At 37.6% G+C, this 24,974-nt stretch overlaps 1 protein-coding gene across 1 annotated transcript; it reads left to right on the top strand.

Annotated features, from left to right (window-relative positions):
* Positions 1-821: 821 nt before the first annotated feature.
* Positions 822-21,146, top strand: LOC125652475 (uncharacterized). Its single transcript, XM_056165731.1, has 29 exons — positions 822-902; positions 1,913-1,963; positions 2,070-2,479; positions 2,595-2,747; positions 2,842-3,037; positions 3,129-3,384; positions 3,483-3,648; positions 3,727-3,894; positions 3,998-4,147; positions 4,246-4,821; positions 4,925-5,268; positions 5,421-5,603; positions 5,694-5,955; positions 6,057-6,204; positions 6,296-6,550; positions 6,678-6,935; positions 7,033-7,270; positions 7,452-7,674; positions 7,787-17,851; positions 17,953-18,288; positions 18,379-18,541; positions 18,624-18,808; positions 18,921-19,132; positions 19,255-19,348; positions 19,432-19,540; positions 19,644-19,855; positions 19,952-20,303; positions 20,414-20,613; positions 20,740-21,146. The coding sequence occupies exons 1-29, from the start codon at positions 851-853 to the stop codon at positions 21,028-21,030; spliced, it is 16,308 nt and encodes a 5,435-aa protein (XP_056021706.1). The 5' UTR covers positions 822-850; the 3' UTR covers positions 21,031-21,146.
* The last annotated feature ends 3,828 nt before the right edge of the window (positions 21,147-24,974 follow it).

Genomic DNA, 24,974 nt, shown 5'->3' with positions numbered 1-24,974 from the left:
CTGTGCACTTCTAGAATTAGACGTGAATAAAATGTGCCCTTCTTAAGCCGTTCCGCGGTAAAGTCGACCTAACTTACAATAAATAATTGTCTCAAGATTAAATAAAACTTGTATCTATTTAAAACATTAAATGAAAGTTTATACAAAAGTAGCTATAGAAAATGAAAGCTTGATAGTGATCACCAGAGTAGATATTAACGATGTAAAGATATTTAGTATTGTAAACAAAAGAGGATAAATCGCATCAGTTCTATAAAAAGGTTGTTCAACTCTAATATAATTCACTACTAGCTCTAAAAGCTAATCAATTATACTTATGTAGTTAGTATCTTAGTATTTTTAACGTAACTCGTATTTACTGAAAGTGGAAAATGGAATTCTAAAAAAAGGAAAAGAGTGGAATTTTTTCTATACACAAGTCTATAATATTTGTATAAAATATTTACTATATAAAATACCATTCAGAAAGAAGCACTCAAAATTTTCCGACAAATTAGAAAATAGATAGCAGAATTTGAAAGAATTCTAAACATTTTAGCTTGTGGTACGTAAGTTTGTACGAACGCAAAAACTGCAATTAACTTCCGATTGCACCACAGATTAGTAATTTATATTTGATATGCAGTATCTCTATAATGAATTGAATTTGTCGATAAACGCTATTATTTGAATTGATGAAAACTTTGTACCAAAGATCTGATAACGCTACATACACACAATTAGTATCAGGACTGGTGTCCCCTCGTCATCATTTCTTATCATCGTACTTTACTCTCACTGGATTAGTATAAATTCACGACCGTACAATCCAGATACTAAAACACAGAAAAGCAACCGTCAAGCTCCCACGATGGAGCGAACGTTACTTTTACTTCTAGCCTTAACGGCAGGAATCTGGGCGGGTAAGTTCTTAAATCTTATTTTTAGTATATAAATTATGATATCATTAAGAGACATGATTCGATTGAAATCAAACAGAATATACTATTATCATTTAAAAAAAATTAAATAACTTTCTGGTTTATGATTGTTCTCTGTCTTTCTTTAATCAAGATGAAATACATTTCATAATAACATGTACTTTTCACTAGTGTTGAACCTTTTTATATATAATATTGTATTATTTAGATTACACTCATTACTTAATAATACTTGCATTAAAATGAGTCATAAGCGTGTTTGGGCATTTATATTTGGATAGATATCTCATAAACATATGTACTTTTTACAAGTGTTGAATTCTTATGATCTTACATAATATTATATTTAAATCATACTCGTTAGTTAACAATATCTCAAGTTAAAATCAGCCGACCACAAATCGTATGTAGGCATGTGTACATGTATATAAAATGTATATCTCATTAAAACATATTTTTGACAAGTGTTCAATTATCATGATGTTGCATGATATTGTATTATTTGAATTTCATTAATTAGTTAACAATATGTAAAGTACATCAACTGACTCCCAGTCGTGTGTAGGAATGTTTATTACGATTGTGTCGTGTAATGATTGTTGTTCATATGGAAAGTAGTGAACATGTTTGTTGACTTTGAACCTTGCCCTGTAATGCACACTAAAGCAATAACATTTTAAGAACTTGTGATTAGTTTAGTGCGTGAACAAAGACTTTTCATAATTACACTAACCATCTACCTACTCCAACATAGTACTCTGTGTTAAAATATTTAAACACGATATATCTCGTAGTTATCTAAAATTAACTTGACTATATATTTAGCAACGTAAAGATTGTTATAATATACATGTAAAGTCAATTTTATTCTAACATTTTCAACCTGGAACTTGATAATGACGATCTATAAAATTCAACATTAATTACTCTAATTTCACTTTTTCTATTTTACTTTTTCATACATACCTATGCTTTTTCTTTCTAATCTACAGGACCTATAAATGATATAGCATCAGGTGATACATGCTCAACAACATGCACAGGTACGTATTGAACTTTGTGTTGTCATTATGTCTACGATTGCTGTGTAGTATTTTCTGCAAAATATTCGGGACATGACAGTTAGAGCATAAATCATTCCTTTTTCAGACTCTACAAAATTCGGATATCAACCTGGAACTACTTACGAATACGACTACGATGTGGACACAACCACTCTCATTCAGGGGGCGTCTGAAGGGAAATCGGGAATGAAAATGACCACCAAAGTTCAAGTGGAAGTTCTGTCAAAGTGTGACCTTGTTCTGAAGGTCAAGAATGTACAGCTTCACGAGCGAAACCCCGAGTCACCAGAAAATTTTGTCCTGTCAGCCATGTCCGGAGAATTCAGCAAACAGTTGGAGGAGAATTCACTGAGATTCTCTTTCCAAGATGGTCGCATTGAGTCTCTGTGTCCAACTGAGAGTGAGAAGACCTGGGTTCTCAACATCAAACGAGGTATCCTTTCCCTCATTCAAAACACAATGGAAGATCTACAGGTTGACCAGAAAGTCAAGGAGGTAAGCATCAAAGACAGTTTATTGGGTTTTTTTTCATCTTAACTAAGTGATGAAGAGAAAGCGACACGGATATAAGCATGAGAAATCGATATGAATATCTGTACATTAATTCCAGGCTGACGTGACAGGAACATGTGATGCTGACTACACAGTGTCCGAGAATGGGTGGTACACCGTGACCATTAAGAAGCACAAGAATCTTTTAGGCTGCACAGAACGCCAAGGATTCCAAACAGCTCTGCAAGGAACACCATACAGAGTTCCATCGGTAGGATATCGGGTTCTGTTTATGGTTTAGTTGTTGTTTAGTGTCATTTCCTTTCACTGATGCAATTATCATACACTCGGTTCCTTCTCTTTAGGAAATCCAGTCTTTGCCTGTCATGAAGAGTAGTCACTCTTGCCAGCAGGAAATTAGCAAATCTGGAATCCTGAAAGGATCTTCCTGTACAGAACAGCATCTGTTTAGACCGTTTTCACGAGAATCAAGTGGCGCTATCACAGAGAGCAGACAGACACTGAAATACACGACCGAGAAAAGTGGAGTATCATCAGCAAGTAAGTTCAATATTGGTACACTACGTTGCTTGAAAAGCAGTGATCAATGTGAATATGTTCACCCTAACTGAATTCTTTTCAATTTTGACAGGATCTGTGAGCAGGAAGACTGACATGAACTTTGAGCACTACTCAGATGCTGCCAGTAGCATGAAAACTCGCAAAGACATTGAAAGACAATTGGTCAATATTTGCATCCAAACAAAGGAGGATATTCGCCCTGAGACACCTCGTCTTTTCTCCGATCTTGTGTATATCATGCGAGCAGCCGACTCTCAAACTCTGAATGACGTTTATTCAAACATACAGAGTGGTACACTCTGCAGTGACAACAACCAGAAAGTCAGGTAACATGTAAATCTCTCTCAAAGCAACTGTCTTATTATAAAACATTACGTTACTTGTATTATATTGATATAATTAAATGTTTCAATAACTATTCCAGGAAGTTTTTCATGGATGCAGCTCCCATGGTTGGAACATCAGCCTCTGTTGTCATGCTTACCAAAATGATCAACGACAATGAGGTGACAGGAATGGAGGCCGACATGTGGTTGACGACCTTGGCCTTTATCCAAAGTCCTTCGAAGGATATGATCAGAGAAGTCTTGGTAAGAATTTGTACATGTGAAAATACATTATCTTTATTTCATATCAAAGAAATATTCTAACACTTGTCTCCATCACAGCCACTTCTGAAGAAGAATGGTAAGGCATTGCTGGCTGTGAGCTCCTTAGTCAACACCTATTGCAAGAACGCTGCTTGTGAAAACGATTTGGACATCGCTAATGTCATTTCTGCTCTGGAGGATAAAATTGGATACGGCTGCTACGTTGACGAAAACAACAAAGACAATGTTAGTAAGATTTTGAACCATTTTGAGAAGTAATCCTTGATTAATATCAATATTGCATTTTCATCTTTTCATTTTTCATCTGCTTTCGTTTATTATTTTTCAGATCATCTTGACGCTTCGCGCTCTTGGGAATTCTGGTTACATTAGCTCAGCTACTGCAACACTTAACAGCTGCATCTCCCGAAAAGACAACCCAACTGAAGTACGAATTGCTGCAATCGAGGCCTTCCGTCGTGCATCTTGTGAGAATGACGTACGTACTATATTAATTAATTTAGGACATTGAATGAAAATATGTACAAACAAAATTAGTATAAATGACTCTAATATTACGACGATTCTTCATTACAGAGAAGTCAGGCTTTGAAAGTTTTCAATGACAAAGAAGAAGACTCTGAATTAAGAATAGCCGCCTACTTGGCCCTGATGCAATGTCCATCTAAAAGCATTCTGTCTACGTTTCAATACGCTCTGGAGAAAGAAGAGGTTAACCAAGTCGGTTCTTTCATCTGGTCTCATCTCACAAATTTGATGGAATCCTCCAGTCCACTGAAACAGGAGATCAGATCCATCCTGGAAAACGAGTACCTGAAAAAAGAATTTGATATGGACAAGAGAAAGTTTTCTAGAAATTACGAAGGATCCTTCTTCCTCGAGAAAATCAACACAGGGGCTTCAGTTGAAAGTAATTTGATCTGGTCGTCGAAATCATTCATTCCGCGATCACTGATGGCTAACCTGACAGTAGACTTGTTCGGAAGATCTGTTAACATTCTTGAAATAGGAGGACGAGTTGAAGGTCTGGAGTTTTTCTTGGAATCCTACTTTGGACCCAATGGGTATTTTACCGAAAAGGATGTCAAGAAGGCAACCAGCCAGGTTGTTAAAGGTATTGATGCCAAGAAAATGAAGAAAATCGACAGCCAGGTATACATTTTTACATTTTACATTCATATTCTTTTTATGTGACTTTTTGGATATTTTTAACTCTCTGAAAAGATCATATACAAGGTTTATTTTATACATGTAGTTCGGTATGGGAATGGATCAACTAAAAGGAGCTCTATACATGCGAATGTTTGGAAACGAATTATCCTACAACAGTTTCAACGGATTTGAGAGTCTTTTGAGTGGAGATAGTTTCAACATTCTAGAGATGTTGATCAGCATGTCTAAAAACCACGACTATTCCTTCACACAGAACATCATGTTCTTGGACACTTCCATGATTATTCCAACCAGTGCTGGATTCCCATTGAATTTGACAATTAACGGAACAGCCACAATTGACATGAAAGCCTCCGGAAAGGCTGATCTCCGAAAGCTGGGTACAAGTCCGAGTAGTCTTCTTATTAGTGGATCAATTCAACCCAGGTTAGAGCATTGCTTTTGCCTTCAAAGAAATCGTCTTATCTATCTGTGACATTTAAGTAAAACTCGCATTGCAACGTACATTTCATCCAGATAACAAAAGAATGATACACTAATACACTAAATTGAGAATATATATAATATTTTGTTTGTAGTGCTGCAGTCGAGATCTCTAGTATGATGAGTGTCGATGCTTTTGTGACAAAGAGCGGATTGAAAATGGTGTCAACTGTTCACTCCAGCACGCTGCTAAAAGGTCATTTAGAATTGCAAGATGGAAAAATTTTCAATGCCAACTTGGACATGCCGAAAGACAAAATGGAAATATTTAGCCTGAAGTACGGTATTTTCTAAGATTGCTATTTATTGACTGATTACAAGTATTTACAGAGCAAAAAGGGAATTTTTTTGAAATGAAATATTTGTAGGACTGCTTTCTTTACTGTTCACCGAGATGCGGAAAAAGAACAAAAAATGATCACAAAAAATAGGCAGACTCACAAAACATGCACTGGATCCCGTCTTTCCAAAGTCACTGGACTGAAATTGTGCGGAGAAATTCAATTTCCCAATGCATCTCTTGATGCCAACGCCCCGTACTTCCCTCTGACTGGACCAGTGAATATTGATCTATCCCTGTTGAAAGCTGATTCGCACAAGTCATATAATATAGAGGCTAGGTTTACCTCGGTAAAGTATTTATGTTTTCTACACGTACAGTTATAGCATTGACAATTATTTCTCTTTTGAGGAAACGAACCCAAATTTGTATCATTATTTTCTGTCACTAGAGCAAGAAGGACGTTAACATCCGTATGGCTTTTGACACACCAGGATCACGAATTGACAGGGCTCTTTCCGCAGAATTTCTTCTGAACAAAGCGGACTCTAAAATTCAGCTTGGTTTACAGTCACCATGGAGTAAATATGCCTTTACAGGTATGCTACAAAATATCAAGCTAATATACAATGAATTATAATCCCCGTTTGACAGACATAATTCACAATACTCTTTGAATGTTTAACATAGGTAAACTCCAGAATGAAAAAAATCTGAAACATGTTAGTGGAAAATTCGTCCACAATAAGAGGGAATACTCAGTAGTTGCAGAACTGGCAAAAAAGAGGAAGGGTAACTCTTATACTTATACACCTAATGTGGAGATATCTGCTCCCAAAATGAAACCCATCCAACTTAAAGGAGGAATCAACTACGAAGGAATGAAAGTTTTAGACGCTAATTTGGTGTTAAGCGGAGTATCCAAACAACCAATTAAGATTTCAGGTAATATTTAGTTCACACTTTGAAAAATTGTCACTTCTTAATCACGTTTCTTTACAATTATTTTCGGGGTTTTTTTTTTCTCTCGGATTGATGGCCTAAACTTTCAGGATTATATATTTCGTTTCAGTAAATTATGCTACAAAGCGCGTAGTGGTGTTAGCTAAAGCCAGTATCAGCTTTGAGAAGAAGAAAGAGTATGTGATTGAGTCCAGAGTTCAGAAATATGCTACTAAGAAAGCTGCTAAGTATAGACCATATCTATCCATCAAAACACCTGAAAAGGAACTCATAAGCTTTGGAGGTTCAGCTGAATACAGAAGCGGAAAGGCTTTAAAGGTCGATTTAACCGTTGATCGCATCGTTTCCAAACCCATGAAATTCTTCGGTAAGTTAATCATGCAGAAATAGTCAATGTTAGATGATACTTTCGCTAGCTTTTATCTGACTTCAGTATACTCACAAATGTTCATCTATCGTTCCAGTTCAACTGAGAGATGCTAGTAACAAAAAGAGTACAGGAATACGATCCAAAATCGACATCAAATCTCCCATCTTAACAACAAAGTTAACTTCCATGTTCCTGTTGAAAAATAAGAAAATAGCCATAGTACGATCAACACTTGATTACGTCATTCCCCGTGTCAAAAGAGACAAGGTCACTCTAAATGGAAAACTCAATGTTGCCAACACGAAGAGCCTTTCAGCTGCAAAAGGAAACATGTAAGATTAAAATAACTCCGGATTAGGGCAAAAATTTGTATCCATAAATACTGATATTTTACAAATCATATATATATATATATATATATATATATATATATATATATATATATATAGGCTGTATGCAATACGCATGAGATATATTTAAATGTTTTTCAATTAAAAATGTTATTTGATTCAGGATTCTGAGTTTCAAACAGCAATCTGACTGCAACGTCAACGTCAACTTCGATATCAGCAAGAACTGGAAACACTCCGAGGCCACTGTCATTGTCCAATACGGAGCAAACAAGAAAGATAGGAAGAAGCGGATTGAGATTGCCACTGCAATGAATCATATTCTGAATAAGAAACAGAAGAAGTTCAATCTTGACGCTAACACCAAATTCATCTTCCCGTACCTTGTAAGTAAAATCCCAAGTACCAGGGTTTGCTTCCATATCATTTAATTCAATATTCAGTTCTATGTTCCTAGTTTTCTTGAGATATCAATATTGATTTTTGATATACTTACAGGGTGTGAACTATCAAATGAAAGGCAAACATGTTCAGACTTCCAAATCCATTGATTCTTCCTTGGATGTCCTCTTTGGCAAGAAATCCTCCTACAGTGCTTCTTTGGAGCTTACAGACAAATCCAAGAAATTTAGAAGTCTGGTAGGTAAACTAGGCATTTCTATTCCAGGCAGAGATATTGTCATCAGCAATATCTTTGATCAAACCAACGCCAAGAAATGCAGCAACGTTATCACAATTCAACTGGAAAACGGAAAGAAATGCGTCATCCAAACAAAGGTACGCCAAGTTGCAGTAAAGGAATACGACATCTCTACCTCTTTCAACATTCCCTCCTACGAAATGTTGACTGTCTCAGGACAGTACAGACTCATTCCTACAAATCTACAGGCCAACTCTGAAGTTCAATATGGCAAAACAAAATATGCAGTTTCCCTGTCCTCTCTGGTCCGTCCTGGATCTAGAATCCAGTTGGCAGCTGATATCGAAAATCCCGCCCGCAAAATCATAGCGGAGTTTGACACTCGAATGAAATCTCCAGTGTACTCCAGCAAATTGGATGTTAAATGGGATGCAAATAAAGACCCTTCAAAACAACTGATGCTACAGGGCGACATTACCTTTGAAGGAATTGAGAACTTGGAAGCTACAATTTCAAAAGTAAGTCCTTTGGGATCGGGCAGTATTAATCTGAAACACCAGGGTGGAGCTAAATATACTACCCATGCCCATGCTGAATGGAATAAAAAGAAAGTTTCCGTAGACTCTATGTTTGGTAAGGAAAAGAATGGCTACAAGGCTGGTCTGAAAATTGCATCTCCATTCAAAGACTACAAATCCATTAATATCAATGCTGGTCATCAACTTGACAAAACACAATCTTCGACAAACATAGAGATTGACTGGAAACCAATGAAGCGCATGTCTTCCACCCTCTCCGTGAAACGGCCATTGCAATGGGATGATTTTGAAGCAAGTCTTGATTTAAAAACACCAGTTCCAGGATTTGAAAGATCTGGAGTCGAAATGAAGCACAAGAAGACCGGACGAATTGAAAGTATGATCAAATTGTCTTGGAACAAGGATTTCCTTCAAGCGGATATGCTTGCTGCTGACCAAACGACGTCTTCTTCCAGAGATATCACAGGAAGACTGAGTATGAAATCAACTCTGCAACAAATAGCATCTCTCTACCTTGCTGCAAAACATGTTGACACCGGAAAGAGATTTGAAAATAGCCTTACTTTCGAGCACAACGGAAACACTTACAGCTACCTTGGAGAGGTAATGCATTTTCGAAATGGATGGAATTTACAGAGCAGTGGCAATGTCAAGCTAAGCAGTCCATCAAGACAAGTAGAATCCTCCTGGGCTCACAGAAACACATTTGAAGAGATCCAAACTATTTTCAAATTTGGATCCGATGGTAGCATCGTTGACTTCAGTGTAAATGCAAAGCAGAGTATGTCAATTCCACGTGGAACACTATCTTTCGATACAACTTTGCGTTCTCCCTTTAGCATTGCTGAAGACATTGCTCTGACGATTTCACATGAACACGGTGTTGGAATGATCGATAACCAGATCAATTACAGTAGTAAAGGAAGGAAAGTCATCTCTTTGGTGAACATCTATAAACGACACAACGGAGTTGCTACATCAAGTCACACTCTTTCATGCCATGGAGACACTAAGAGCCTGTCAATCTCCTCTCAATATGATCGATATCCTCTAACAGGTAAAGTTGAATATCTTTCTAACAAGAAATCCCTTGGTATGATAGATGGACATTTTGATTTCCTTCCAACTGGACTGATGAGCGGAAGAGTCGAACTAGTAAGTCAGATACCTGGAGTAGAAAAGCTGAAGCTTAGTATGGACCAATCCAACGAAAGAGGTGAAACTGTTACAAGATCATCCATCGTCCTACCATCTGGAGATTCCATCACGATGGAAAATCGTGGACAATGGAATAACAAGAAGAGTTTTAACACTGTTTTAACGACACCACATAGAAATCTTCGCAAAATGACCATTGGTGCCGAGTTCTCAGGCAATTCCAAATCATTCCATACCAGTGCTAATTTGATGGTCGATCCTTTAGTTGGAGCTATGTCCGTTACTTCTCAATGGAGTTCATACGGTGGAATAATAGCAAGCATCCAGGTCAAAACCCCATTTGAGCAGTATAAACAAAGCAGTGTCTCATTTACACATAATGACCAAAAGGCAAAGAAAGTTACCGAACTGAGTATTGAATATTTGCCAGGTAAAACAATTAAGGTGGAGTCTACTTTACGCCCAAATCTTCAAAATCTTGAAGGCAGCATTGCTCTCACAACACCTTTCCAAGAGCTTCCCTATTCTGCAGCATTGATTCGTCATACCGGCAATAGTCGTCAATTCCAATGTCATGGTGAGATTGAATACACCCGAGGAAAGAAAATTCAAGGAGACTTAACCTTTTCCAATGATAAGAAGTTAGAAGGAACTTTGGTACTAAGATCTCCCTTTGCAAAAGATTTTATTGCTGCATTCAACCACGAAGGGTCCATTTCCCAATTCTCTTCCCACGCTGAAATGCAGTATGGAAAGTCAAAGAAATACGAAATTACTGGAAATTATGGCAAATCAGCTGGTAGTATTTTGATTAAATCTCCACTCCATGATGATATAGCCGCTTCTTTCAAACATATGGGTACCATATCCGATTTTAGCTCACATTTGGATGCTTTATATGGCAGAGGAAAGAAATATGAATTGGATGCCAAATATAGCCAACAAACGGGTAGTATTAGCATCAAATCCCCTTTGTCAGAAGACATGAGAGCGTCATTCCAGCATAAAGGAGAAATGACAAATTTTGTATCTCAGGCTGAATTTCAGTATGGCAAATCCAAGAAGTACGAGGCCAATGCTAAGCTTTCACTCGCCAAAACATGGACAGGGTCCTTATCATTTGACTCTCCAGTCACAGATGACTTTGCAACATCTTTTTCACATGCTGGTAAAGTTAAGGACTTCAAAATCACTGCCGATGCTAAATATGGTAAACATAAAGGGTCAATCACTGCAATGTTCAAAAATGCAAAGAAGACTATCGGATCTTTGGAATTCAAATCTTCCTTTGTGGATGATATGACGGCTGCATTTTCTCACGAAGGCTCACTTAAGACTTTCGATACCAGTGCGTCACTGAAAAAAGGAAGAAAGGTTATATATGAAACATCTGTTGCATTCTCAAACGGAAAGAAATTGATTGGATCAGCTACACTAAAAACACCATTCCATAAGGATGTATCAGCCACATTCAAACACTCCGGAGATCTTTCAGGCTTTTCAACGACAGGTGCTGTAAAAGTAGACAAGAAAATGCAGTTTAAATTGAATGCGGATTTGGTAAATAAGAAGAGCACTAAAGCAAAAATTCAGATTCAAAATCCATTCACCGAGACCATCACACTTATTCTTGTCAAGAAAGGCAAACCAACGAATATGAGAGTAATTACAAACGCACTTCTAGGCAAAGGAAACAAATATACAGCCGATATTACCATGAAACGAGGATCAGCTTCTGTTGTTATTGTCAACATGGCCACCCCAATTCCCGGGTACAAGAAGATGAAGGGAATCTGGAAGTTCAGCGGAAATAAGAGGAGTTTCAAAACAAGCGTTCGTGGTTCAATTGGAAAGGAATTTATCACTGCAGATCTTAAGATGTCTATCCGACCAAATTTCAAAGCTGATATTTCCTTTGAAACACCGTTTAAGGGACTGAAAAAGGCAGGAGTCATCCTTTCTCATCAAGGGACTCTTCGTGATTTTAAATGTCACGGAGAAGTAACATTAGGAAAGAAGAAACTATATAATGGAGATATTATATTCACCATAGATCCAAAGATCGCTGTCTCAATTGCACTTCAAACTCCATTCAGGAAGTTTGAAAATACTGAACTGTCTGTGACACATGATGGGTCCTTACAAAATTTCAACAACCAAGTAAATATCATGTTCCTGAATAAAAAGAGAATTGCCTCGAGCCTGAAAATGGATTTTGAGTCTGATATTTCAGTTGAAATGTCAGTCCAAACACCGTTCAAAGATTATGAAATGCTACAAGGATCGTTTTCTCACAAAGGCACATGGAAGAAGTTCCAAATCCATGCCGAAGGGTCTGATGGGTCCAACAAGAAATTTACCGGTGACATTGACATGGACGTAATTGATCACATCAAAGGAAATATGCAGTTGACAACTCCTTTTCAATTCATGCATCGTCTGAAAGGCAGTATTTCGCATGACGGAACATTCAACAACTTCAGAAGCCATCTCCAATTTCAACACAACAACGACAAATCTGAAATGGACGTGAATTTCAGTTCTTTGGCCAACCTGGAAGGAAAAGTAATTGTCAAGTCGCCATACATCAAAACAATTGAGGGTACCTTTCTTCATAAAAGTTCTCCTATGTTTACTTCTTCAACAATCAAATACGGAGGTAAAAGTCTTTTGGATGGAAGATTCTCTCTGAAGTCCTCTCCGGTGCAGGGATTACTCATCTTAGATACAATTTACACAAAACCTCTGAAAGCCACTATAAAACACTCGGGTACAAGTAGACAATTCAAGACAGATGTACAAATGAATTATGGCAAACAGAATATTATATTTACAACAGAGTTCGACTCAACTAACGACATCTCTGGCAGAGCAGCAGTGACTACCACATTCGGAAAAATCAACAGTTTATCTGCTTCATTTTCCCATGCAGGAAGAATAAGCAACTTCAAATGCCATGCTGAGGTATCTGCTAATGGTGAAAAAGTGGAGGGTGACGTGACCTTTAACAGCCTTGGTCCAATTGAGGGAACACTGGCCATACGCACGCCGTTTACTGATTATCGAGAGAGTGACTTTTCCTTCCGACATAATGGAGGAATATGGAATTTTAACAGTCATGCCGATTATTCACTTGAAGGCCAGAAATCCGAAGTTCAGTTGACCGTAGACACCGACAGAAAAGTAAACATTGATGGCTTCATCAAACGGCCATCTTCTGACGATATCATTTTTAAACTAAATCATGCTGGATCAGGTCAGAGATTCAAGAGCGGCACTGAATTGACTTATGGCGGGGAGAAGAAAATCCAAGGAACGCTTTCCTTTAACACCGTTTCTTCGTTATCCTTCGAAGCTTCCCTGAAATCAAAATGTCCAGTGGTGAAGAACATTCAAGTCTCCGTGTCACAAGATGGTACTTCAGAGAATTTCAATATCCAGTCTTCAGGCAGTTTCAACGGTAAGAAAGTGACAGCTAATTTCGGACTCGATCGACGCAGTGGGATGAATGGCTTCGTGACTCTGAAAACTCCATTCTCTGAAGATATCAAAGTCATGCTGAAACATAATGGAGCAGTTACAAACTTTAAAACTGTAGGAGAAATTTCGTATAGTGGAAGAAAACAAATAGAAATTGACACCTCCCTCGATGTGCTGTCGTCAGTCAGCGGACAAATGTCTTTGAAAACTCCACTCCGTCAATTAGATGATGTTCAAGTTCATTTCCGTCATGATGGAGATCTGAACAACTTTAGATGCAATGGAAAAATCAGTTTATCCGGAAAGGAAATGGTATCTGCTGATATTTCTTATGACTTCAAACCTATTTCTGTATCTTTCAACATCAAAAGCATAGCTGGAAAATTGTCTGGAGCTTTCACCCATGCACAGTCAACAAGCTCCATGCAATCCCACGCTGAACTGAATGTCAATGGAGAAAATACTCAAGCAGACATTACCTATTCTAATAATGGAATTAAAGAAGGAACTGTAAGATTATCAACTCCATTCAGTGAAACTAGTGGTGCCTCGTTCACTCACGAAAACAATGATGGCCAAATTAAAAGCAGTATAAACATGCATTCAGGAGACAAATCTATCATCAGTGCTGCTGAAATTGCTTTTGATGATGGAATGAGTGGTAAATTCATCATCACAACACCGTTTGAAGGATTTAGAGAATCTAAGGCTGACTTTACTTACTCTCTTTCTTCCTCCGGATTAAAGACGACAACTAAAGCTACCTTCCGTCAAAAGAGTATTTCTGCAGATCTTAGCTTCGACAAAACGCCACTCCAAGGTAGCATTGTGTTGAAAACTCCTTTCAAAGGGTTTGAGGAAATGAAATTGGCCTTTAACCATATCAGCTCTGGATGGGGATTCAGAAATCATGTGGAAGGAACGATGAGAGGTAAAACAGTTGAAATGGATACCGCCTTCAACAACAAGAAATCCATATCTGCAAGTGCAACTATCAAAACTCCGATAGCAGGAATGAACATGTTTACCGCTTCTTTCAACCATGAAGTAAATGCTAATGGTATCTCGAGTGTTGTCAAAGTCGGAATTGAAAAGGATGAAATTTCTGTTGAGGCTACATTGAACAAAAGACCAGGTTCGACTAGTTCTGTCATAATCACAACACCATACTCTGGCTACGAAAAGCAATCAGCATCCTTTGTCCACAGTTTTGAAAAGACTGGCATCCAATCGCACTTCGAGGCTTCAGCCCGTGGCAAGAAAGTGGAAGTCGATGCAAATGTGGATTTTGAGGCTGGTAATCTATTGATAAGGACTCCATTTGAAGGATTCGAAACACAAGAAATACTCTTCACTGTAAACGGAGAGACCCTTCAAGTAAAGGGAACATTTAGAGGAAAGATTGTTCAGCTCGAGTACTCCATTTTCACCAGAAATGGAATCCAACACACGCTTTCATTAAAAACACCTTTCCCAGGATTTGAAGAACAAGCAATTTCCATAGATAACGAGAGAACCCTTCGTGGGTATCAAACGCGTGCAGAAGTTACCTACCAGAGGAAGAAGATTGAACTTACAGCCAGTTTGAATATCGATACAATTGTTGACGCAGATCTGCAAATCATTACTCCATACACTGGTTTCGAAAGTCAGAGACTCTCCTTCAGAGTTGAAAGTGGTAAGGTTCATGCCATCGTGTCAGTCATGCAAGAAACGATCGAGTTTAACGGCGAGCTCTCATCCAATCAAGGATTGTTGTCTCTTAAATCGACTCTCAAAGGTTTTGAGACCCAAAGTTTAAGCTTTACATTTGATGATAAGAAAGTCCATGCACAAGGCAGCTACAGGCAAAAATCAATTGAAGTTGATGGCGAACTTTCAGCAAAGAAAGGGAGTCTCTCGATCAAAACGCCGTTTACTGATTTGGAGAATCAGAACATTAAGTTTATTAAGAAAGGACCAAAAATTCAAGTGGAAGGAACACTCATGCAAAAAACTGTAGAAATGGACATCTCATTTAGAAACAACAGAAAAATGGAGGGAAATATTGCAGTAAGAACACCTTTCTTAGGTTATCAGGAACAAGAAGTTTTGTTTTCTCATGACACTACAGGTGAGGGTTGCCAAACACACGCCGAAGTACTTTTCAACCAAGAGAAATCTGAATTTGATCTCACTGTCATTAATGGATTAAAGAAGGAGTTTAAGGTATCTCTGAAAACCCCATTCAAAGATTTCGAAGAGCAGGATTTCAGTGTCGATATTGTAAAATCTTCCGATGGTCTTCGAGGACATGCCGAAGGAAACTTTAATAGAAAGAAAATTGAAAGTGACATCAGTTTTGATCTTCAACCCCAAATGTCAGCCAATCTCGTCGTAAAGACGCCTTTCGTGGGATTTGAGAAACAAAACATGAAGTTCACCCATGAGCTGACATCACGGGACATCATTTCCCATCTGGAGGGAACATTCCGCAATCAAAAATTAGAAGCCGATCTATCTGTCTCTCTTCGAGATTCAAGCCTGAACGCCAACTTTAACATGAAGACCCCTATCAATGATTTTGAAGTTTTGAGTGCTTCAACATCAAACACATGGTCCTCCAATGGATACACTACTCATTTGGAAGTTGGAAACAATATAAAAAAGATCGAATTCGATAGCTCCTTGGATACCTCTGACGCAGTATCAGTCTCAATGTCTCTTAAGACTCCTATCACTGGTTTCGAATCTACAGTTTTTACATTGAACAAAGATGGAGCTTTGGAAAACTTACAAGTGTCCAGCAACCTTGTCTATGGATCCTCCCAAACTGTATCAGTCTCATTGCGTAATATAGTCAGCGATTCTTCACGAGAACACTCCTTGAAACTCCAAAGTCCTTATAATGATATCTCTACCACGTACACACAGTCGTCAGATAACGGTATATTTCAATCACAAACGGACTTTTCCGTTGGAAGTCAATACAGTTTCAGTCAAACAAATACTTTACAGTACAATGATGCTTCGTTGGTTGACTTCACAGCGACAACTACATACACCATAGACGGAATATCTTCCACTACAATGACCAAACTACATCATGAAGGAACACTTGGTGACTTCAAGACCGATTTCTCCACAAGGTATGGAACTGAGGAAGCAATTGTATCAGTACAGTTCAAAAACACAGACGCTATTGAGGGCTCACTGTCAGTCAAATCACCGGTACCCTACCTTCGTAATATTGATGCTAAATTTTCACATAGCGGGGACCTTGACCAGTTTAGGACAAGCGCTGATTTCCAGCATGAAAACACGGGGAAAATGGAGGGAACACTTAATTTTTTCAGGCGAAACTGGCGTCGCATCAGCTCTGTCTTGGTTATTAAAACCCCATTCAGTGGATTTGAGCAAACAAAGCTTACTGTAAAACATGGGGCAAACAGGAACAGCATCGAATCAATTGTTTCTGTTGGATACGGCAACGATCAACATATCAGAGCTGCATGGAAGGTCTCCCTCAGTCCAATGGAAGTAGATATCCTTTTCAAATCACCATTCGATGGTATGAAAAATCTGAAAGCAACTGTCAAAACTACCACAACTGGAAGAAAATACAACTCCGAAATGACCTTGTCTAGGGAAGACCATACCATCAATTTGCAGTCTACGATCGATCTTGAATCAACACCCATGTCATTCAATGTTGCTTTATCTACTCCGTTTTCTGGTTTGAAATCCACAAAACTGATGGTTTCTCACAACGGACGTCCCCTGGACTTCACCACTAGTGTCAATGTACAAACATCGATTGGAAATGCAAAATCTGATGCTAGATTCAGATACATGTCTATGTCAGATATCGACAGCTCATTTGAGTTCAACAGTGGTATTAGTGGACTTGAAAACGTCAGGTTCAGTGTTAAAAACGATAAAAATGGCAATGAATACAGAAACCACATGAAAGCCTCATGGATGAAAGGACATACCATTGTGTCTTATGCAACCTATTCCACAAGTGAGACATGGAGAATCACCACCCACAAAGCTGGACTAACAATCAGCACCCCCTTTAGCAAATTGAGAAGTCTTAACATCCAAGGAAGCAGCGAAAAATCCAGCGACTCTGCCAAACAATCCCTCCTTGCCGAAATTAATGATGAAAAATTACTGGACACGGAATTTGCTTATGCTAAAGATTCAAAACACTCTATGTCTTTCGTGATGAGAGAGCCACAACCAATGAAATTCGATGGGGAAGCAGAGATGTCCGAGTCCGTCAAATATGCCCTTGTTTCCATTAACTTGGACACAGCATCAACAGAGAGACAAGCGAAATTTGAAACTAAATATGTCACCGATTCTTATAATCAGAGAAAAGAAGTTACAGTTAAAGTTTCCACACCATCCAAATCCGTTGAAATCAAGGGATCAGGAGAAATGTCATCTTCCCGCATGCTTTCGTCATGGGATATCCTTATTGATGATTCTCAAATTTTTGGAATCGATGCTGAACATTCACTAGTCCACAGTCGAAGCAACTATGAAAATGGAAACAACCTGAAGCTGAGATTTCCAGAGAGAAGCATTGCTTTGTCTGGATCCTATCAGACTAAATATGGCAAGAAGTCTATCGATGGGTCTGTAATGTGGGATGCAGACAGAGACACATCCAAGAAAATTGGTGCCAGTGCCAGCCTTACTCCTCAAGGAGACTCTATGAAAGCTGATGTGTCCTTTCAAATCCCAAGCATTGGCAAGGTAACTACTATTAATTGTGAAAATATCGTTTTTGAACATTTAAAGACTGAATCAAAATTGTTTTACTAACTGATAAATATTAAATGTTTCTTTTTTACAAGGATGTGAAATTAGACTCTGAAATGACCCTGAACCAAGGAAGCGTTGTTTTCGATGGGAAGACAGAATTCAAATATTCTAAAGATGAAGACAAGACTGTTGTCATCAACTCCAGAATTGAGGACATCTCAAGAGGATCCAACAAAAACTATACCTTTAGCTTCGGACTGAGGCACATCTTCAGCAGTGTTGATGTTCAGTTTAAATCACATGTTGGAATGTCAGATGAAAAGTACTCCAGCGGAATCAAGGTTGACTACCTAACATCGAAACGTATCAATAAAAACTTTGCTCTGATGGGAGAAATCGACAGCCTTCGTCGCCAAATAAATGTTGAGGTAAATAGTAGGTTAAATTAATGGACTTCCTTCCAATATCTTTGCTTCTATTTTGTTGTAATTATTTTGCAATATTCTTTTATATTCCAGGTGACCTCACCCATTAAATCGATGATTATGTCCGGAAAGATCGAAACCAAACCATACAGACTGAGTTTGCGCAACATGTACGATAACACAAAGGAAATTGACTCTCGCATCACTTTCGACCCTGAAAACAAATTACTGGATGCACAAATTAACTATGACATAGGTAAAGTGTAATTTCATTGGATACTCTCGACAATATACTGGTTACTTTTTCTGAAAGATTAACAAAATATTTGTTTGTTCAGATAACCCAGCGAATGTGTTGCACTTCATTGCTAAGTACGTGAACGACAGTGCCATTCTTGCCGAGGTGTACCGAGATGAAAATTCTCGTAGAATTACAGATAATCTCCTAGCAATGAGATTGAATACATCAAGACTCCTGCACACTCGTATTCATTGGAGACCTTCCATGATCCAGGATCTCAAAGTAAGTAATACCTGGATTCCATTTATAAGGAAAAGGTTTTTTTTCTATTTCGCTAGACTCTTTTCTTGTGTTTGAAATCACTCTAATTTATTTCTTATCTTCATATTCAAAGGTATCTGGACTTGCAAAGATAGCTCTGACCAGCAGGCAAATGAACACCGCTTTCTCTGAAGCAGCCAAAGCCGTGGGTGACGAACTGAATTCCAAATACAATTTGATCCGTCAGGCTGCCAGTGAGGGATACCGCCCATATGGTAAATTTATGGAGGAGATCATGACTGAAATCGAAAAGAACTATCCCACTGTTGATATGACACTCATCAGGTATTTCACTACACACCATTCAAGAAATGAGAAAAGAAAACACAATCCAACTGCAACAAAATACGAAATAAAGCTTGGAAGACTTCTTTATTATTTTACATTCGGTTTGTCTTTCATTTCAGAAAGATAATTAAAAGCAACCCTGTTGAATGGCAGACTTTTCCAGGTAAAGAAGCGTACAACGTTTACGTGGAGGCCACCAAGGAAATAATTACAGTAAGACATGTTTTCCCCAAAAGTTGTATGCTATGTTTGGTGATATTATGCAGAAAGTATACTGTTTCTGTTTTGTTTTTAAGCTGATGGAATCAAGAGGCAGCAAGAATTATGCTGAACTGATGAATTTCATTGAACAACAGTTTGTTGAATTGTCTGCTGTCATTGAAAGTTCTATGAAAAAATACCAAGGTAGTTTTAAGATTTTTTTTATTACTAGGTTAATATTGATCTAAATGAATGCTTATGTTGCACCTTTTCCCTCTATTTATTATTTCCATCTTCCTCATTGAAGCTGCGGTGTCCAAATTATCAGGAAACCACGTATCTGAGTACTTAAAATCAAAGTACGATGTATATTCAAGAACACTTAGTGAAATGGAAGTGCCAGATATGGCTAGTCAGTATACAAACGCCATCTACAATGCCAGGGACCAAATCGCTTCTAGAATGAATGGACCTGTATTAAAAACCATTAAACAGGCTGGAGATCAAAGTTATCAACTGGTTAGGACAATTTGCTTTTATCGTAAGATTTTAAAATCGCAATATTAAATCTCTGTTTCGGAATGAATATATTACATGTATCTCATACATTTGTAGGCTAAAAACGCATACAAATTTTGGGAAGTGGAGGCAAATATCAAATCTGTCATGACCAACATCTTTGATATGATCAAAAAAGACATTGATGATGAGTTTGCGATTCTCAAGAATTCCATTTCCAACCTTCAAAACTCTAGGATTACTGTTTTCAACCCAAAATCAGGGGAAATACAAATGGACACTTACCTGCCTGTAGCTATGCCGTCTTTGAGGGAACTTCCTAAAATATCAGTCGCCAAGTATGTCAATCGACTCCACTCCTATGTCCCAAAATATTCCAACAAATGGGGATCTCTGTCGGAGTACATTCCCGATTCTGATGTTTCTAACTGGATTCCACCATTCAGAGGTACTGAAATGTCTTCGTAATACATGTATATCTTCTGGAATTAATTTGTTATTTCATTGTTGTAATTAGTATATATTCAGTTCTGAATTAATATCATCGTTCTATTTCAGCTGTTGCTACTCTGAATGGCAACCGCGTCACAACTTTCGATGGTGAGGAGTACGATTTCTCTGGAAAATGTTCATACGTTCTAGCACGAGACTACACTGATGGAAATTTCTCTGTCATCATGAATGTCCTCGGAAAAGACAAGAAACAACTCATCATCATGACAGCCAATCAGATACTCCAAATCGCCCCTAATGGGAAGGTATGAATTTCTTTAAATAATCAAATTAATCTTCATGGAATTTGAATTGGGTATCATTCTTCCTTTACCCCGACATAAAAAATTAAGATCCTTGACCAATTTCCAATACTTTAAATTCTATTGCAGCTTCGTGTTGATGGAAAAATTATCAGCACCCCATACAGACCTCGAGAATTAAGTGTGGTTTCAGAGGAGCAGTCCTTTAACGTGTACGGCCGTGGATTCACCGTCACCTACAACATTCCAAGAGATCAACTTAAACTCGTTGTAAGTGGATGGTACCACGGAAAAGTAGGTGGACTTTTTGGAACCAACAACAATGAAGTGTATGACGACATGATGACATCATCACGGCGAACTGTAAACGATGTGGATCCGTTCGTTAACAGCTGGGAGGTTGACAGCAGATGCCGTTAACCTGAAAAACACTGTTAATACTAACTTTGATTTATCATTCAATTGTTAAATTGTTAAATCCATGTTTTTGTTATATTGATTTCACCAATCAATAAATACAATCATTTCAAGCAGTATATACAGTGTTTGTGTGTAATTACAATGGCAGAGATGATATCGTAAAAAAAAAAAAAAAAAAAAAAAAAAACACGGAAAAAGAAAACCTTTCTGATGTTTTGAGACTGAGTGGTTTTGTTCACATTGGTATCATATAAGTTTTACACTGAGCAAGATTTTAATGTCAATACGAAAGTCAAAAACTTTATCAAAAGAAAAGTCAAGGAATATTTCTCTTGCATCAGATTAAGTTCCGTAAAGGAATTACTTTTCATAAATTATGAGCTCAGCAAATTACCATGAATTTGTCCTCCGTTTCCATGACAACCAATGAATAAATGTTATATATGTTAGTACACATGTAGGAGAGCAGTCCTCCGTTTCCAGGACAACCGATGATCAAATGTTCTATAGGTTAATATACATGTAGGAGAGCAGTCCTCTGTTCCCATGCCAACCAATGATTAAATGTTATGTATGTTGATATGCATGTAGGAAAGCAGGCCTCCGTTCCCATGACAACCAATGATCAAACGTTATTATATATGTTGATATACATGTAGAAGAGCAGTCCTCTGTAAACAGATAACAGCCATACATTTATTAACTAAAATATCCAAAGTGCAGTTTTCCATTCTTCAAAAATGCCTTTCGATCCAGGGGAAAATAATTTTTTTTAGAATATTTAAACTTCAAAAAGTCTATGATAAAACCAATCAAAATTCCTGCCAGAAAATTTCCTAGCTATTTGTTAGCGTTGTAAAATCAAAATTTTGGTTCATCCTGAGAAAGCATGTTTGAAATCAAAGTAGATAACTTTTTAGTTGTAGTATGAACAATCCGGACCAAATGCAATTTGCAGGAAGTTACCCAACCATACCCGCTTTTAATTTCTCCAAGTGTTAATCTTAACACGTAATCATTATGGGTTTTCCACGGATATACCTATAAAACCGAGTTTTACTTCCATTCAAAGGCGAACCATTCTAAGCTTTTATTGGGTGGAAATACTTTTCTTGATGACTAAAAATATTTAAAACTTGGTGATATGTTATTGCAGTTAGCTTGGAAATAGCAAATCCAGTGGTATTTACATGTGATTTTATAGATGTATGCTTGAGTTCGCCAGTGCAAAACTACAGGTCGTAAGACTTTATGTGAAAATTTAAGCAGCCTCTTAACGCGAATGACAGGACTGTAAAAGTGAAATGTCGTACCGTGCCGTTGAAATTCGAAGAAAACCCTGTGTATTTAAAATGATCTGGATAAATATTGATATGGGGAAAACCACTTGTCCTAGGATTTATCATACGCAATTGCCAAACCCACTGAAACGCTAGAAAGCAGTTGCCAACGTGTAGGAGGTCAAACGTCAATCTGGTATTCTTCTTGATAACATGTACATGGTTAGTGGGTTTACACAATAGGGTGGCTAGAAACAAAATTTGCTAAAAAACCAAGGATAGCCCTTTCAAAAAATTCTGTATTTGTTATTTAATAAAAGTACTTTACCGTGTAAAGTTATAACCAAAAGTAACAACGTTGACTATGTAGAAATCAGCTTTACGTTTTCCAAAATTTCAACAATTGTATATCAATGATTGATGGTTACGATAGGTTTGACTCCACATTTTGGCACACTGTTTTTCCCTATAATAGCTCTAAAACTTCATTGTTATTTCGGATTTCAAACATTTCGGTTGAGCATCACTGAAGAGACATTATTTGTCGAAATGCGCAGCGGGTGCATCAAAATTGGTACCGTATAAATTTTACATGTAGCAGTAAATTCAGCTCTGCAATTTTCATTATTCAAATTAAAGTACTCAACTTCACTGCTGACTTGCTGTGGTTTGCTGATATGTTGAGTTGGAACGGTTCCAAAGTTGATTGTGTATTGACGCATGGCTTGCATCTGCTCGGTGTACAGACAAAACCTGACAAAATGAACCGAGAGCCTGCAGGAATGGCAGAGGTTTCCTATAACTCGGTGGAAATGCTCTTAAAGAATACTCTTGTCGAAATTCGAACTTGGCATTTCTGATAAATAGCTGCTGATTGGAGAAACCATCGAATGCGCCGGATTTTCTATTTTAGCTGCGGTGGCTCTTGGTATAGCCGAGAAAATTTTGGCGGCATTCTCACTACTATCAGCAATGTCGGAAACAACTTATATTTTAACAGTGTTCCAAATATGATTTGTTGCTATGCATAAAAGTATATTCCGGTAGGAGAGCTTCCTTCTTAGAATTTAAATGCATCACTGAAATCTCAATTTGAACATGGGGTCAAAATTACAACGTCGAAATCTTCACCCATGATATTGGACCTAGCTCGTGGTTTTTCCATATCCTTCAGCTCGTGTTATTTGTCTCGTTGTCTGACGACATTATATTCAAGGCTAAGTAGTAGTTATCCCATATGATATTGTTGGTTATGTGCAGATACCCGATGGGTGTGGTCATAATGACACGAGGGAGCGTAGCTCCCGAGTGTCATTATGACCACGCCCATCGGGTATCTGCACATAATGAACAATATTATTTGGGGTAAGTGACTTGTACCATAGTTTACAATTATTCATTATATTTTGTTATAGCTTTCGGAAGCGCGGTCGCCTGTTTACAATATGATGCCAATTGTATGCCTTTACATTAAACTTTGTACACCATATTTTTATTTAACATTTACACGCATTCTCCGACTTTTAGTACCGGTATTGGCTTTAAAGAATTGAAATTTAAAAATTCAAATAAAATTCTAAGAACCCATATTCGTGCATTTTTCTGTTTAAAAATTTATCAATATATTCAACTGATGATTGTAGTTACTCTTTTGAAAATCCTATTTGATATCCTTCATTCTAATACATATTTTGACTAAATTGGCTGGAAAACCATTTACATGTATATACAATAGATTAAAAAAAATGGTGAAACATAAGAGAGAGAAAAAAAAAAAGAATTGTAAGATGCGAAACCATAAAAGAAACACAAGTCTGATTCACTCTGTCCGCTAAACAAGTTTATCTCTCAAACGCGTTCTTATCACATGACTGGGTCTTTTATATTTCTACGTACACGTGTTTCTCGACTTGAGGAGAATATGGAAATAGAAAGTCTTTGGGACGAGACCATTGAGGATATTAATTTGTATCAAGGTTTAAGTGAGATTCAGTGCGAATATCTATATTGTATTTGGAGTCTGAGTCAGTTTCTGTGTTTGATATGTGCAATTTTGATCTGGAGGAACTTCATACAGTGGACAGTGATGTTGTTGTTTTTTCTCTCGAGAATGTGGGCGGAGTTTGAAGGAAAGTGTGGGTTATGTACAGATAACCCACACTTTTAACAAAAGAAAGCACACCAAACTATGGTACAAGGCACAGAAATACAAAAGCGACCTTCGTTGCTTGTAACGAACTTCGCACTGCCCGAAAACTGACCAGTAGTAGTATATATACTAATTATAACGACCATAGAATTTGCGAAATGCTGATTTTAAACGAGACTGTTAGAACCCCTGCACCATCAACCCATTTGTCAGTAGCCGGCTTCGATTTAAAAACTGACCATACACAGAACAAACTATTGCGTATCGAAGCAGTTGAGAGAGGTAAACACCATATGCAGGTGATAATGGAATATTGCAGCATTGCTACATAAATATGGGATGTTGACGATGGAGAAGTTGAAATCATCCCGTTTGTCATAAAGTTGAGATGTTAGTTTGCCGTTAATATAAGATATAAAGACATTTCCTTTGACTTTGCTTCAAGTTTGATTTCAAATTCCTTTTTGTCTTTTCTAAATGGGCAACTTTTCCCAGATTACCATCTGAATATAATA

Source organism: Ostrea edulis, chromosome 5, assembly GCF_947568905.1.
Source record: "Ostrea edulis chromosome 5, xbOstEdul1.1, whole genome shotgun sequence".
NCBI lineage: Eukaryota > Metazoa > Mollusca > Bivalvia > Ostreida > Ostreidae > Ostrea > Ostrea edulis.
The sequence above is the reverse complement of the archived record's forward strand: the minus strand, read 5'-3'. Positions and strand labels throughout refer to the sequence as shown.

What these genes read in the sequence shown, in the direction of transcription:
- LOC125652475 (XM_056165731.1), top strand. Translation starts at nt 851, where the DNA reads ATGGAGCGAACGTTACTTTTACTTCTAGCCTTAACGGCAGGAATCTGG. An exon ending in ATATGATCAGAGAAGTCTTG is followed by an intron (nt 3,649 to 3,726) that starts GTAAGAATTTGT and finishes TCTCCATCACAG; the next exon opens with CCACTTCTGAAGAAGAATGG. An exon ending in CCATGATCCAGGATCTCAAA is followed by an intron (nt 18,809 to 18,920) that starts GTAAGTAATACC and finishes TCATATTCAAAG; the next exon opens with GTATCTGGACTTGCAAAGAT.